Consider the following 15,542-nt stretch of genomic DNA (forward strand, 5'->3'; position numbering starts at 1 on the left):
CTTAAACCCCTTGCAGCCCCAAACCAATCCCTCCACCCCCAGGCCTAAATGCCTCACAGCCCCAAAATGCCCTCCCTCTACCTCACAAGAGTGCCACTGCTGCCCCCTGCTGCTCCTTCCCCAGGCCACCATCACCAGCTCTGTACAGCTCCCCCTAGCCCTCCTATTCCCTTCCCCCACCTGCACCGTGGACAGTTCCCTGCCCTGCCACACTGAAATTATACTCAGTTTAATTGGTTTAATATCCAGATCTCTCCTGCTAGCCTGTTAAATCAATTACACTGAGTCCCATTTCAGTGCAGCAGGGTGGGAACTGGGAGCCGGAGGAATGAGCAGAGCCGCAAATGGCTCCTTAAAGAGTTACATTTGGCTCAGAAGCACCTATCTGGAGACCCTTAGAAAATCTAATTGTGACTCATGTTTGGGTCCCAACCCATAGGCTGGGAAAACCTGCATTAGAGAGACAAGGTGGGTGAAGTAATATCTTTATAGGACCAATTTCTGTTGGTGAGAGAGACACAAGCTTTCAAGCTATGAAGAACTCTTCCTCAGGTCTGGGAAAGGAACCCAGAGAGTGTCACAACTAAATACAGGATGGAACAAACAAACAGTTTAGCATAAGTAGCACATAATTTGAATGGACCATTCAGAGTGGTCCTAGGACAGAAAGAGTAGGTGTATTAGTGCCTGTATTAAGACTATGATTTCTAGTGTCTACCACAGAGATAGAAATTTAAACTCCCAGGCTTTGCAAGGCTTCGTTCAACAATGAAGCTGTTCATGCATAGGTGATAGGGTGTTTTTGTCTTATTTTTCAGTGTCAGTTCACTGAGAGTATAGCTATTGTCTGGTTTCACCCACACTGTCGTCAAAAGTTATAATTAAGGTTCATCCAGTGCATTAAGTGACCCAGCAACAACTGTTTGTAGCCTACTAACTCTCATGGCTGGAGAGATGTTAACCGGAAATGTCCCCATGAATTATCCCTTAGGATATGTATTAAATACTTACGCTAAACAGGCTCTTCAATTTGTATGCAGCTGTTGAAATCTGAGTATGGGTCCCAGACCCGAAGAAGAGCTCTGTGTCGCTTAAAAGGTTGTTGTCTCTCCCATCAACAGCAGTTGGTCCAATCGTCATCCACCTTGTCTCTGTTTTTCACTTAGCATGTTGAGGCAAACAAGGAAGGTCTTAACCATTCAGTTAATAGCAAAGAGGAGGGTTTTAGATAAGCCTCCTGTGTCTTGCAGTATGCAGCGCACATCACTCTGAGTAGCTCTTGCAATCAGGTCATCATGTCACCCGTTTAATCAAGCCAGTAGAGTTAATATCACAAACTAAATGGTACTCTCAGTCCCCTCTTCATCCCCAAAGTTTGAAGAACCCTACAAATCTTCAGACTCAGTCTTATGCTTCATAGCTTTTAATGTGAACACAACATTTTTACACTTCCAAAGCTCTCTAACACCTGTACACAGGATCACCTGCATTGTAATCTGGCATTTTCATCAGCATTAAAGGAACTGAATGCATTTTGGAAACAAGAGAGCCACCTTGCAACACTTGATATGTGCACTGCATCAAGTTACTTTGCCTAAAAATGTACCTAGACAGTCACTTGAAGAGTCACTTGAAAATTACAGCAAATAGCTTTCTTCATGCAGCCCAACCTAAACACCTCTTGCAGGCAGGCAACACAATATCCCAGTGTTAGCTCATCCTTGGATACTGTTTAAGGGGCATGATCAATGCACATATTTTAGTCTGGACAGTCTTCATATTCATTACAAGTTGCACAAGTTGGACCTCCATGGTCGAGCACCCTCAGGACCTGACCAGTCCCAAATGAAGAAATGTGGAAGACTGGGGAAATCCCCTGCCACCCCAGCCTGCCTCCAGCTCCACTTGCCAGCCCCAGATGGCCACTCTGTCACTACTCCAGACAGGCTGCCTTCTGTTGGCCCCAGAACCCAGTCCCAGCCCTCCTTCCAGCTGGGGTCTCCCTATCATTGCAGCTGCTGCAGAGCTGGTAGCCAGGACAACAGAAATCGTGGAAGGGGAGCTGGAACCAGGGTAGAGGAGTTGGAACCAGCATCCAGGTCAGGTCATCCCAGCATCAAGCTGAGCTGGGGCCCTAGCTGCCAGCTTCCTGCTGCTGTAGTCCTGGCCACTGAGGCTCTCTGACCAGGGAACATCCACAGTCCAGCATTGCCAGACCAGAGTTCCATTTTAGGGAGATGCAACCTGCATTTAAGAATACTGCCGCTGAAAGAGAGAGTAAAGCAAAGATGTATCTAGCTCCCGTATTCCTCTTTGTACTGGAGAGAGCTTGGTTAACTGTTGGCATTCTTTCAGTGTGGACAGTTTTAATTCTTAGTCTCATGGCCCAGTATGATTACATTAGTTGCCCACAGATAAGCGCTAAGAGACCATGCAAACAACAGTGCAGCCACTGTTGGACTGGCTGACTGAGGGTGGGCTGAGGGGGAAGCAGATTATTTCTGGAGACACAGAAATGGGAGAGAGCTCTCTTAGTGGGGAAAAAGAAATAAAAAAAAAAGGGTGGAAAAGAGGAAAAATTTCAGAGAGTGGTGAGAGGAATAGGAACCAAATTTTAAATGCTAAGATCCCTTTAAAATTACCTCCAACTCAATTACTGCAGCATCCTCCACTCTGGCTTTGGCACCTGCAATCCGGCACCTTTGCTAAGCATGAATGTCCAGTGACCCGGTCGATGGGGGGATACTAGCCTCTGGCCCCTTCTGAGCAAAGTACCACCCCTTCCCCTAACCATTTTTGCTGTTTCCCACACTCCTCATTGCAGTGCTCCAGTTCTGGAGCATGAGGTGTCATGGTCCCACTGCCCCTAATGCTGGAGTGCCTGGTAGCATCACAGCAGCACTCCCAGCCCTGGAACACCAAAGCTGTGTCTACACGTGCACGCTACTTCGAAGTAGCGGCACTAACTTCGAAATAGCGCCCGTCACAGCTACATGTGTTGGGCGCTATTTCAATGTTAACATCGACGTTAACCAGCGAGACGTCGAAGCCGCTAACCCTATGAGGGGATAGGAATAGCGCCCTACTTCGACGTTCAACGTCAAAGTAGGGAACGTGTAGTCGTTGCGTGTCCCGCAACATCGAAATTGCAGGGTCCTCCATGGCGGCCATCAGCTGAGGGGTTGAGAGACTCTCTCTCTCCAGCCCCTGCGGGGCTCTATGGTCACTGTGTGCAGCAGCCCTTAGCCCAGGGCTTCTGGCTGCTGCTGCTGCAGCTGGGGATCCATGCTGCATGCACAGGGTCTGCAACCAGTTGTCGGCTCTGTGGATCTTGTGTTGTTTAGTGCAACTGTGTATGGGAGGGGCCCTTTAAGGGAGCAGCTTGCTGTTGAGTCTGCCCTGTGACCCTGTCTGCAGCTGTGCCTGGCACCCTTATTTCGATGTGTGCTACTGTGGCGTGTAGACGTTCCCTCGCAGGGCCTATTTCGATGTGGTGCTGCGCAACGTCGATGTTGAACGTCGACGTTGCCAGCCCTGGAGGACGTGTAGACATTATTCATCGAATAGACTATTTGGATGTCACTACATCGAAACAAGCTATTTCGATGTAGCATTCACGTGTAGACATAGCTCAAATGGGCAGGTAATATGGCACTGGCACCAGAGTCAGCTGCTCTATAAAAAGGTCACCATAAAAGGCGAGACTGTCCCAGTTCAACCATTCTGAGCCAGGGCAAAATTCCAGGAACTGGAGAGGCAGTGGAAAGATGGAGCTGTTTGGGAAGGCACAGCCTCCCCACAACCATGATACTACCACCCGTGCCTCCTGACCACTGAAAATGCTGCTGTAGAGATCACCTCTCCAGCTCCCTGTTCTGATCACACCAACACCATTTTTGAGACCCTCTCTTCACTCCTCCTCCTCCACTGCAGCAAACAACTTTCTTGGCCTTCCACATGGACATCTTCACGCTTCAGCCTCCCCATACCTAATCCATTCTATTATCTCAATGCAAACTCGATCCCCACCTCTACGTGGGGAGCAGGGCTAGCTGCAGTCTCACACAAACACCTTTGCTCTCTCTACATGTGGGGAAGTGCCCTGCCAAAATCTGGTAACCCACCATTTTAATCACTTTTCAGATCCTTCCTTCAAACTCACCTCTTGCATGGTGCCTACGGAAAGATGCCACCTGAGAGCCACTAGACATGTGGCATATTGCGATTACCTCTCCTGACTGACTCATTACAGCTGTCCTATGCACAAAGCAATGAATAATAAGATAGTTACTGTTACCCTATGTTCCCTGTCCTAGCTGTCATCTTCTTTGTGGACCTACCTACTACAGCTTGTGCTTTAGATAGTAAACTCTCTAGGAACAAGGGGAGGGATAGCTCAGTAGTTTGAGCATTGGCCTGCTAAACCCAGGGTTATGAGCTCAATCCTTGAGGAGGCCATTTAGGGATGGGGGCAAATAGATGTCAGGGATGGTGCTTGGTCCTGCCAAGAGGGCAGGGGACTGGACTAGATAACCTCCCAAGGCCCCTTCCAGTTCTAGGAGATGTGTATCTCCAATTATTAAATAAACTTCACTTTGTGTTTGCACAGGGCACAGCATAATACAGCAGACACCTCCAAGCACTACTGCAAAATAATCAATCATCAACTGCCTACCATACTTAGTTTCTAATGAAAGAGATGCCAGGGCTCAAGCCATTTTTTTTTTTTAAATACTTTCATAACTGACACAGCAAGCCCACCGGTCCCAGAGCTACAAACTGCCAAGCCTAGAGGCACCAGGGCTCAGGTGGGCAAGTTCAGGCACAAATTAAACAGTCTGTCACTACTTACATGCCTCTATTTATCCTCAGTGGCTGGAGAGCCAGGTGAAAAGATTTTGCATTCACTTACATGCAACTTCTTAGAGCTAAACTTTCTCCCCACTTTCCTGGTAGAAAGTCTCCTCTAACATTGAAAAGCAGAATAGTCGGTGTTAAGAGAAAGTGGTTTGCTCTGTTAGAGCAGGCTCAAAGGGTACTCACTGGAATGACTCCAATCTGCATGAACAAGCAGGTCAGGTCCACGGCTGTAATCAGATAGGTGAGCCAAATCACCTGTTGCTTTTGGAACATATTTTCTGGCTTGTTCTGGTCCTGCAAGGTTGTGCTCTTGAATTTCAGTTCCTGTTTCCCTCTTCCAGAGCTGGCCCCTTCATGCATGCCGCTCAGGCAATGGTTTGCAGCCCAGGTTGTAGTGTAACCTGAAAGGGAATATTCAGCTAGAAACTTGAGCTCTTTTCACATGCAAGGTGCAAAAGTCATATTTGTAGTTTGAGGCTTAAAAGCCTAAAAGTTGCTGAGTCACTCTGTTTTGTGGAGTTTTCTTTTTTCCCCTAATTTCATGTTCACAAATGGAGACCCATCTGTGTTATCTTTGATCCACACAGCATAGTGCGTCACTTTTTTCCCCAAATGTCTCTTATTTTGGAGTTAACTGTTGGATTAAGAGAACAAGGTCATCTTTAAAATCCCAGCATAGATGCAGCTAATTGGTTACCTACTCTGAAGCTATTCCAAGGGACTCGCCTGACCCCCAGCCTATCAAACTCCCCCTGACTGCTTTCGGTTGTCATCAGGAGATCGATGATGATCCCAGGAAACTCTAGGCCAATCCTGGAGGGTTGGCAACATTAGCAGTTGAATTTGGTACCAAAGGGCTAAGATTAGAGTACAATTGTTCACATCTTAATTTTTACTGCAACAGCATAGCAGGGGCATATTGAGTCACTACTGTCTATTCAGACTTCTCAAGGTGCTGGCTCTTTAAAAGAGAAAAAAAAAATAAAGGCCAGTCAGAACAAACTAGTTTCATTTTCAACTTTTAAAAATAAATTCATGATATGGAATTGTGTTCAAGATGTCAATCTTTGTGCTACTTTTAATGGATCTGGGCAGATAATGGACTCCTCCCTGCTCTCACTCATGAAAAGGTTGTCTGCAACAACAGTGTACCTAAAAGCAGGACTGGACCCAATGGCTCAAAAAAGGGAATTTAAAGGGCAACTTGTGATCTTTAGAGACCGCACAGAGCCAACAACTCAGAGCTCTGGCTCCAATAAGAGTGCATTTACTCTATGCTTTTTAAGGTTTCATACGGTTGATCAGCTGCAGGCATGCTCTGACTTAGTCACAGCTGGGCCCCTTTATCATAGTTGGTAGATTCACATATGCTACCTACACATGATATTATTTAATATTTATATTACCAGGCAGTCCAGAGACGCAGATTTGTGGTAAGTAACCATTCATATTTTAAGGCCAGAGACCCCAGTAGAGCATACTGAACAGGGCTGACTGAAGGGGCAAGGTGGAAGTCATACAGATTAATATAAAGACTTTAAGACCACATGAAGAAGACAAAAAACAGTCCTGTAGCACTTTAAAGACTAACAACATAATTTGTTAGGTGATGAGCTTTCACGGGGCAGAGCCACTTCTTCAGATCTGTTTTGTCAAGATACAGACTAACAGCTGATTCCAGAGCTGAGGCTCCAAGAAAAATACCAACTTTTGCAAGATTCAAGATAAACAGTGACAGTGGGACATCTGTAAAGTGACCTATGAGACTACAATTGTCCTTCTATTAGAGTGTTTAAAGTCTGAGGGGAAGGCAGACTGTATACTCTTTGGAGCAAGGATCCTGTTGTTCTGTTGTACAGAGCCTCTCATGCTGGGGTCCCCCAGCCCATGACAGGGGTCCTGAGCACTACCACAATACAAATCAATAGGGGACTGTTTGGAAGGAAGTGTCATGTCATACAGGGCAGTTTTACCATGGTCAGAGAGCTCTCAGGAATGCTATTTTGCCAAATGAGCTACAGCATGATAGCTGAAAGCAACACAAAGAGACATGGTTATTAATTCTGATCCCATAAACTAAACTCTGTGTTCAAGTACAGTCAACCCCCCACAGCTAGGATCACACTGGTCACTTAAAAAAGAGGAATTTACTTACAGACTGGCCTGGTTTTGTGGAAGATTGGTGCTAAACGTTCAACTCATCTATGCCTGAAAGAAGTGATTCTTCGGCAGCTAAATTTCCTGCAAGAAAGAGCAGCAAACAATACAAAACAAAACTTCCTGGTTTACGTGCTGGAACAGGGGACCATGAACAAATTATAACACTCAACATAAAAGGAAAGTTAACAGCAAAACTGTCTGAGAGGCTTAGGGTTCAAAAATCCAGCTGCACCAGACATAGGCATCACAAGTGCAGTCCAAATAAAATGTAACTGTTTACCCCATGGGAAAAAACTGCTGAGTTGCATCTGAAAATCTTCCGTGTGTTGACTGATCAGCTTGTGCAAAGTGGACTTGAAAACAGGTTACCAAATTTGGCCACACCCCTTATTACTTCTGCCACAGCTGTGCTCTATAGAGCATTGCCAAAAGGAGTCTGTATGCCTTCTACCTGAGTGCACTTTGGATTGGCCTGAGCACTGCTGGCAGTAAGAAGGGAATAGAGAGGAGATGCCAGTTTTCATGTCAAACCTGGGAATCAATATAGTTAAGGGACATGACTCTAAAAAGCAAAAGTTAAGCTCAAAGGCCAAGGTTTTCAACATTCAAAACAGCTAATTTTGGATAAGCCAATGAATTGCCGAGCACCTGCTCTGCGTGGTATGTTCCTCTTTGAAGTTCTAATGCAAAATGCACTGAAAGCTATTGCTTGTCAGTTAAGATTCCACACCTCCTGTAGGAGGAAGTATGGACAGACATACCAAGCAGAGTTCAGCTTTTGGACACATACCAGAATGTCCCGGGTTCCATGGAATTGCCTCCGGTATCCTCCTCAGATCTCCAGATAATTCACCTTTTGAGATCATTCCCACTTTACCATTGTTATGCATCCAGCCCCAAAAGAGGTCATAACTAGATGGTCTGAACTCTCTTTACACACAGTTTTAAAAGGGAAGGGAGCATCAGGCCTTGAGTTTCTTCGGGTGGGGAACCTTTTTTGGATCAGGGGCCATGGACCCACAGAAAAATCAGTTGGGAGCTACACAAATGAGAAAAAAACCACATTCCCCTCACACACCAGCCCCAGCTCTGTTGGGCCAAACATGAGGAGTTAGTGTGGGAGGGGGCTGCTAGAAAGCAGACTTAGGGTGTGGGATCTGGGTGGGAGGGAAGGTGCAGGAGCAGACTGTGGGTGGGTGATCTGGCTGGTGTCGGAGGTGGTGCAAGAGAGGGGATGGAGATATGGAGGTCTGGATGGGAAGGAGTGCAGGAGGGGGATGGGGTGGGGGGGACTGAGCAGTAGAGGGATGCAGGAGTGGGCTGGAGGGTTGGGGACCTGGGCAGGAGGGAGTGCAGGAGCAGGTGGGTGAATGGGGTCCAAGAGATGGAGTGCTCACCTGTTGCAGCTCGCCAGGGGCACACATGGCCCCATGTTCCCACAGCTCCCAGGTACCACCCCTGCTGCTCCGACTGGCCACAGTTCTGGCCAATCAGAGTGGCAGGAGTAAAGCCTCCAGACAGCTCTTCTCGACACTGCTATTCCCCTAGCTAGGTGGAGAGGGAGCAGCAGCGACAGCATGCGGTGCTATTTCTTCCCCACCCCCACCCCTTCCCTGCCAGGCAGACCCCATTGGCCAGATCCAGCCTTGACTTGCCTGGATCTGACCTATAAGGCTTGGGGCTCCCTCCTCCTCTACAGCAGACCTGATGCTGGGGCTGGGAGACGCCCCAAGCCCCAGGGGCACGATCCAGGCAAGCCACAGCCATAGGTTCCCCATCTCTGCTCTATATATTACTTAACACCATTACAGACATCTTTACTAGAACACTAAGATGTAGGTGCTGACTGTCAACCAGTTCTGAGCTACTGCTGTAATGAACTAGCCACATTATTCTGAAAATATATTTATTGTTCAAACCAACTAACCACACTCATCTGGCCAAAGAGCCACATGTGGCTAGTGGTTGGCATGTTGGAAACCAAATCTGTGGAGTAAAGGTTTCTCTTTCTTCAGCATCGCCAGAGGTGACCCATTCTCACAGATTTTTAAGGCCAGAATGGATCATTATGATTAGTTTGCCCCTCCCCTGCTCCCCTGCCCCCAATTCCTCATAATATAGGCCAGGCAAAAAATGGTGGGGAGGGGAGTCTAGAGAATGTACTGCTTTAATTTGTTAACACAAATTGCACAAGGAAGTTTCATGAAATTGTTTTTCCACCTGAAATTTTTGGAGGTGAACTTTTGTCCCTGATAATGCAAATACACACCTCCTTTCCCGCAAATAGCCCTGCTGAAGTCTGTGTTTGCAAGATTGCCTGACATTTAATTAACCTATCTACTTTCGCATTTCCAACTTCCTGCATGTTATATTCCATACATGCATTTTTAAAATACTACCCCTCTGAAGTCAGATGCCCTGCTAATGGGCCACACTGCATGATTACTAACTTGTTTCCAGGACGAAGTTCTTCTTATCAAGCCTTGATTAGAATGACCCATCCAAAACTAAAGGCCGTCTGTTGTGCATGCAAACCACCATATTCTCAAGTCAGCAGAATCTCTGTTAAAATTCAATGTCCTTATAAAAATGAGAAGTCCTGTGGCACCTTGTAAATTAACTGATTTATTAGAGCATAAGGAATTTTGTGGGCAGATGCAGCTGATGAAGTGGGTCTTTGCTTATGCTCCAAAAAATCTGTTGGTCTATAAGGTGCCACAGGACTTCCCGTTGTTTTTGCAGCTACAGATAACACAGCTACCCCTCCATTAAACGTCCTCACAGATAACGATATTCATACATCAAAGAAGCAACTGTAATAACTGATAAAGATGAAGTGCGTGAGATTAAAATTAAGTTGGTTAGACAGATGGAGACAAAAAAGTTTCTGTACCTCTCTTTCCATTTGCTATATTGCTGTAAGCCTGACGTTGGGATTGCTGCGTTTTGATGAAATTTATGGTCAAAAGGCAAATGGTACCACTGGCATCAGACAGCTTCACTCCACTGAAGCCCTAGTAGTTGGCATTCCCTTACGCCACTGGTGAACTTGGATCCTCATTAACATACCTGTGAGTCAACAGCAGTTTCAGAAAAATATGTTTATTGAAATTTGCAGAGGTATTTGAGACAAATTCTGTCCTCAGTTGCTGCATTGTAAACCTGCACAGAAGCCAACTCACACTTTAAAATTGAAATCCTGTTAATTAACTCTTTGATCCTTTGTGGTACCTGTAGGAACATTAGTTAAGAATTAGCATGGCAGCTGAATTGCTGGAGTTAGTGGACTAGATAACCGTTGATAGCATGTGATAACTAATTTATCACACTTCATAAAAATAAAAAAACTTATTCATTTAAAAAGTAGCTATAAATGGATGCTTGAGCAAATGCAAAAGTGTTTATTAGTACAGCATAGTTAATTGTACGCTGCAAAGGGGGTGGATGGTTGAGAAGGTGAAGGTGGAGGCAGAGAGAAGGAAAAGACAGGAGACAAATCTGTTGAGAATTCTTACGCTGATTATGTTTGACTGCCACCCCGCATTGTATTCATGGATGAAAATTATCTTAGTTGTTTTACAGCGTTGATGAATGACTGTCTAACACTGCCCCTTGATGGTTGTTTACCTGGCAATTACTGGAAGAACACAAAGAATGAGAAAGCAGTGCACATCTTCAAAACAAGGGTTTTCACAGCTTACTGACTCTTGTTATCATTCAGACAGAATCCCTGCTGAAATCTCTGATTGTGGGAATCAAGGCTTTCTAAAAGAGTGTACTGGTGTATGGGACTCTACCCACAGCAAAGCTATGGCTTGGAAATAAAATGTTGGCTTTAAAAGTGTTTGGGGGTGGGTGTTTAGATTTTTAAGGAAACAACAGTAATTGTGAGGAATCCTCTCAGTCTCCTCAGTTCAACAGTAGATTGCATTTTTTACTAAGTAGTTTGAAAACAACAAGAAGTTCTGTGGCATCTTATAGACTAACAGATATTTTGGAGCATAAGCTTTTGTAGACAAAGACCCATTTCGTCAGATGAAGCGGGTCTTTGCCCATGAAAGCGGCTCCAAAATATCTGTTAGTCTATAAGGTGCCACAGCACTTCTTGTTGTTTTTGAAGATGCAGAGTAACTCGGCTACCTCTCTGATCAGTAGTTTGTTTCCTTTTTCAATTTCATGCATATGGGACATTCAACCTTATGTCTAGCATCTCTGAGCAGCTTTTTTCCTTCATTTTTTCCTATCTTCTTTTAAAGTTCTTTTTTCTCTCCGCTATCTGTTATAATTCTCCAGATCTGGAGAAGTGGGTCTGTCACACGAAATCTCATCACCTAATAATACTGTTAGTCTTTAAGGTCCTACAGGACTCTTTTGTCCTCTGAGCAGGTTAGCTGAAATCTACTCCTTCCACAGAGGGACAGAACTAGGCTGAAGGACCAATAAATACAGGCAATACATAGCATGTGAAATTGACTTAAAGCTGCTTTTCCTTGTGGTTGTCCTCTTGGCCCGTCATTGCCAGGCACCATTTGGGCCTCTGGATCAGCCCAGAATTGCAAAGGGTCAGCAGCTCCAGTGCTGATGTACTCAGTTGTTAAAAGAGACCATATTGCAGCAAGCCTTACATTATATGTTTCTGATCCTCCAATGCAGATTCTTACTCCCAGTGACTTCAAAAGAGTAGAGGTCTGTGCCCCAGGAAATCTCTTTATAGAGCTGGACCACACAGACCTTCCACATTACATTTCCAGCATGTCTTTCTTGGGCTGGTATGCACTGAAAGTAAGCTATGGTCCAGCTTTAATGCCTGATTTACACTTCAATTACTTTCTCTGCTGCTGGTCTCCTCTGGGACATTGCACCAGTTCCTTAATGTCTAGGATGAGGACAATACCACTCTTCTACCTGCCAGGATGCCATGAGGCTAAACAGGGTAAAATTGTGAGGTGCTCAGGTGTTAATCCTAATGTGAGCCATGTAAGTACCTAAGAGATGTTTCCCAGTCAGAGAGCGATTAGATTAGTATGTTACTTAAATACCATCAAATCTACAGTTTAGATGTAAAAAAAATTCAATAAAAGCAATGTATATTGTCACTCATATTCTAGGCTCTACCTTCTTAAATCCCTTGTGATAGCACCCAGGAAGAGACAAGAAAAGAAATAACCCAAAACAAACTCAAAGTGTATTGGTAATGCCAAATTTTTGTAATTATGTTGAGTACTAAAAGTAGGTATTTGACACTGAAGTCCTTCAAAGCCAGGAGCTGTGGCCTAGTCTGATATGCATTCTAAGAACAGGAGCAGAAAGGAAATGGTCCTCTACATTTCTCTCCAGGTCACAGAATACAGACAACTTACTCATCAAGAAACATGCTAGAGAAAAAGCTATACGAGCGGGCTTGTTACTCAACAGTTCAAATTATCCCCCATCTCATTTGTAAACTGGTGAAAGATTTATACAGTTAAGCAAACAAAAGGGTATATGGTCTGATATTGCTAGACTTGGTTCCATTTTTTGTTGACTGATTTATTCTTTTGGCTAATTGTGTTCATACAAACACACACACAAGCAGTTCACTAATGAATGGAAATAGAACCCACATGGCCAACAGAAAAGCCATGTTTCGTTTACAAAATAGCAACAGACCGGTGATTTTCATAAAAATTGCAGAGACAGTCCAAATGGGCAATGAAATTAGATTCCCAGTGGCTGTAGATTTCTTTTGGCTCTTTTTATGTGGTATTAAATTGCAAAGAGCAATTATTTGTAACTTGTTCTAATACAATGCGGGTGTGCTTATTCTGCCACACGTAGTTTTTGTAAAATGGAAATGACTATTGTTCATTATTTCAGTAAGTGCTTTGTTATTTTGCACATTAAAGTGCAAACTGTACCATGACTCAGATAGGGCTGATTCTTATTACCATTTTAAAGGGAGAAGCCAAAAGCCCGGTTTGAGAATGCAGCTCCATGGGATGCTGAAAAAAGCACATAGTAAGCCCAAAGAGTTTATAATGTAGACAAGAGCAAAAATAAAGTATTGCCATCTTCATGTTACACATGGAGAGGTGAGGACTTTGTGACTTGCCAAGCTCATGCAAGAAATCTGTAACTGATCTGGGGGATGTGAACTCAAATAATCTTCCAAGTCCAAAGCTTAAGCAAAAGTCCATCCATCCTTTCTAGCCACCTTCTGAATAAACACAGCTAAAATATGTACTTTCACATGCTTAAAACTGACATCTTGATATTCTTTAAGGGTGAAGATATCATGACCATTGCTCCCGAGTTTGCTTATGTAAGGCCTATAGCCCCGGATGGGCAGGAGAGAATGATCCTGCAGCCGTAGGAGCTAAAGGCATGTGCTCTCAGTGCCTCTGGGGTTATGTATAACTATTTGGAACAGTGTAATGGCCTGAATGCATTTTTTAATCAAACAGAATTATACCAGCCAGGAACTGGAATACACAGACTCAATATCGTTCTGCTTTACATCAGTGTGAGCTCCTTGGCTTCAACCGGGCGTCACTAGGGCCAGATTTTGACACCTTTACTTAGAATTTACTCTGTGTGTAGCTCAGCTGTAATCAATGGTACAACTCCCTCGATAAGGAACAACTCAGCAGGAAGGAGTGTAGCGGGGCCTGTGGCCCTCCTGGTGGATTGACATATAAGAACTGTGTTGGGTCTGCTGCTTTTCTATAACAAAATATTTTGGAACCCATTTTCAATAGTCACATTCGATATAATCTCAGCTGCAGTGAGAAACAAAATTCACAACCAAGTACGGCTGCTGTCGTAAGGGATGATGATGTCATGGTGTCACGTGTGCTCTCGTGGCTATACAGTCCATTCTGCAAGAAGCAAGATTGTGAAGACATGTCACGCAGGAAAGTGCAGGCTTCCAATGAATACTGGGGATTGCACCTGGCCCCTTTTCCAATAGATTCTTCCTCAAAGTGTTCAGTGCCTTTATGATAGTTGCTTTTCATACAGGCCTATCCCTAGCTGTGTGTTCCAAGTTACCAATATTTATGCTGCAATAGATGTGATTCAGGTTGTGGTGTCTGATTTGTTTTTGTTGACTGTCCCCTAGCACAGGTGCTGGCACTTTAGGTGCACAGGGAGGTCTGCTACAATACTCCCTGACTTGAAGTGGTACCCATTATAGTCAGGTTTTACAGTTCGATGCAATGGCAGTCAGAAAAATTGTTCCATCCTCCATGTTTCTGATAGTATATGTTTCTGCAAAAAGTCATCAAAAACTGCAAAAAAGGTGTTGCTGTAAAAACTGTGCCTCCAAGGTCACGTTGGATGAAATTAACTCCCCTGCAGAAAACCTGAATTAATGGCCCCTGTGTAAGTGAGCTAGTCAGAGACAATGAAACCCAGTCCTCCAACCCACAACCAAGGTCATCTATGCAGCCCTGCTATGGTCACAACCCTAAGGCTAGGTCCATATACCACTCACGGTCCATCTTCTGGGGTCTTGTTTTGCACATGCGTGAAATGGTGCTTTCCAGGGTCAAAGTTGGCCCCAGAACTCCTAGCGAGGAGTCCCTGTACACAGCCATAGCAGTTGACAGCTGATAAGTAGATTTTAGCTTCACAATTGACATAGCTAAAATTGTGTATCAGTGGTCAACTTCTATGTCTAGTATAGACACAGCCTTAGTTCAGCACAAGGCTGGAAGAGTCAGTTATGCTTGCCCTAAAACAGAGATGCTTCTGATTTACATAATTCCCACTTTGGGTGCCCCTGGATGTCATATCCACAGCACATGTCCAATCTGTATAGCAGAACTGCCACTGGAGCCTTCGATGATGGGTGAATTTTGCCTCTTTTTCTAGTGTTTATTCATACTGACTAGTTCTTACATGACACTCATGAGCAAAGTTGGCTGAACACAGAAGCACTGCAGAATCAGAATAAGAGCAATGGGACATGTGTACCAACAAGGTCCAAATGGGGGTGGGGGTGGGGGGAAGCCTGAATTGAGAAACACATGAAAATGACCAAAGTGATAAACTTTAAATGTGGGGTAGGAGTCATTCTTTTGTAAAAATCATTTGTGTAGCTTCTCTCTTGCAACCGTAACATGATCATTCAGAATGAGAGTCAGAGTACAACCAGGACTGAGACTAACACATTTGGATATAGAACACAGGGGCCATGTCTACACTAGCCAAAAACTTCAAAATGGCCATGCAAATGCCTCATTTTGCCTCATTAGCATGCAGGTGGCCGCAGCACTTTGAAATTGACGCGGCTCGCCGCTGCGCGGCTCCTTTTCGAAAGGACCCCTGCCTACTTCGAAGTCCCCTTATTCCTGTGAGCAGATGAGAATAAGGGGACTTTGAAGTAGCTGGGGTCCTTTCAAAAAGCAGCCCCGTCTGGACGAGCTGCATCAATTTCGAAGTGCCACGGCCGCCCACACGCTAATGAAGTGCTGAATATGTATTTCAGCGCTTCATTAGTAAACTTCAAAATGGCCATTTGCATGGCAATTTCGAAGTTT

General features: G+C 44.7%; 1 protein-coding gene across 7 annotated transcripts in view; it reads right to left on the reverse strand.

Moving 5' to 3' along the window:
• SLC67A1 (solute carrier family 67 member 1) overlaps nt 1-15,542 on the reverse strand; it is a 144,991-nt gene that overhangs the window by 104,470 nt on the left and 24,979 nt on the right. For 4 of the 7 annotated variants that reach the window (XM_074997804.1, XM_074997805.1, XM_074997809.1 and 1 more), the window contains exons 2-4: nt 9,914-10,089; nt 7,016-7,101; nt 5,044-5,261 (exon numbers count right to left, since the gene is read on the reverse strand). In XM_074997804.1, the coding sequence (XP_074853905.1) occupies nt 5,044-5,220 (177 nt within the window). In that variant the 5' untranslated portion in view covers nt 5,221-5,261; nt 7,016-7,101; nt 9,914-10,089. Of the gene's footprint in view, nt 1-1,011; nt 1,162-5,043; nt 5,262-7,015; nt 7,102-7,300; nt 7,351-9,913; nt 10,090-15,542 lie in introns of those variants that run through there. The other 3 variants (XM_074997806.1, XM_074997807.1, XM_074997808.1) reach the window with 3 other exon arrangements.

This window comes from Carettochelys insculpta, chromosome 6 (genome assembly GCF_033958435.1).
Source record: "Carettochelys insculpta isolate YL-2023 chromosome 6, ASM3395843v1, whole genome shotgun sequence".
NCBI classification, from domain to species: Eukaryota; Metazoa; Chordata; order Testudines; family Carettochelyidae; genus Carettochelys; species Carettochelys insculpta.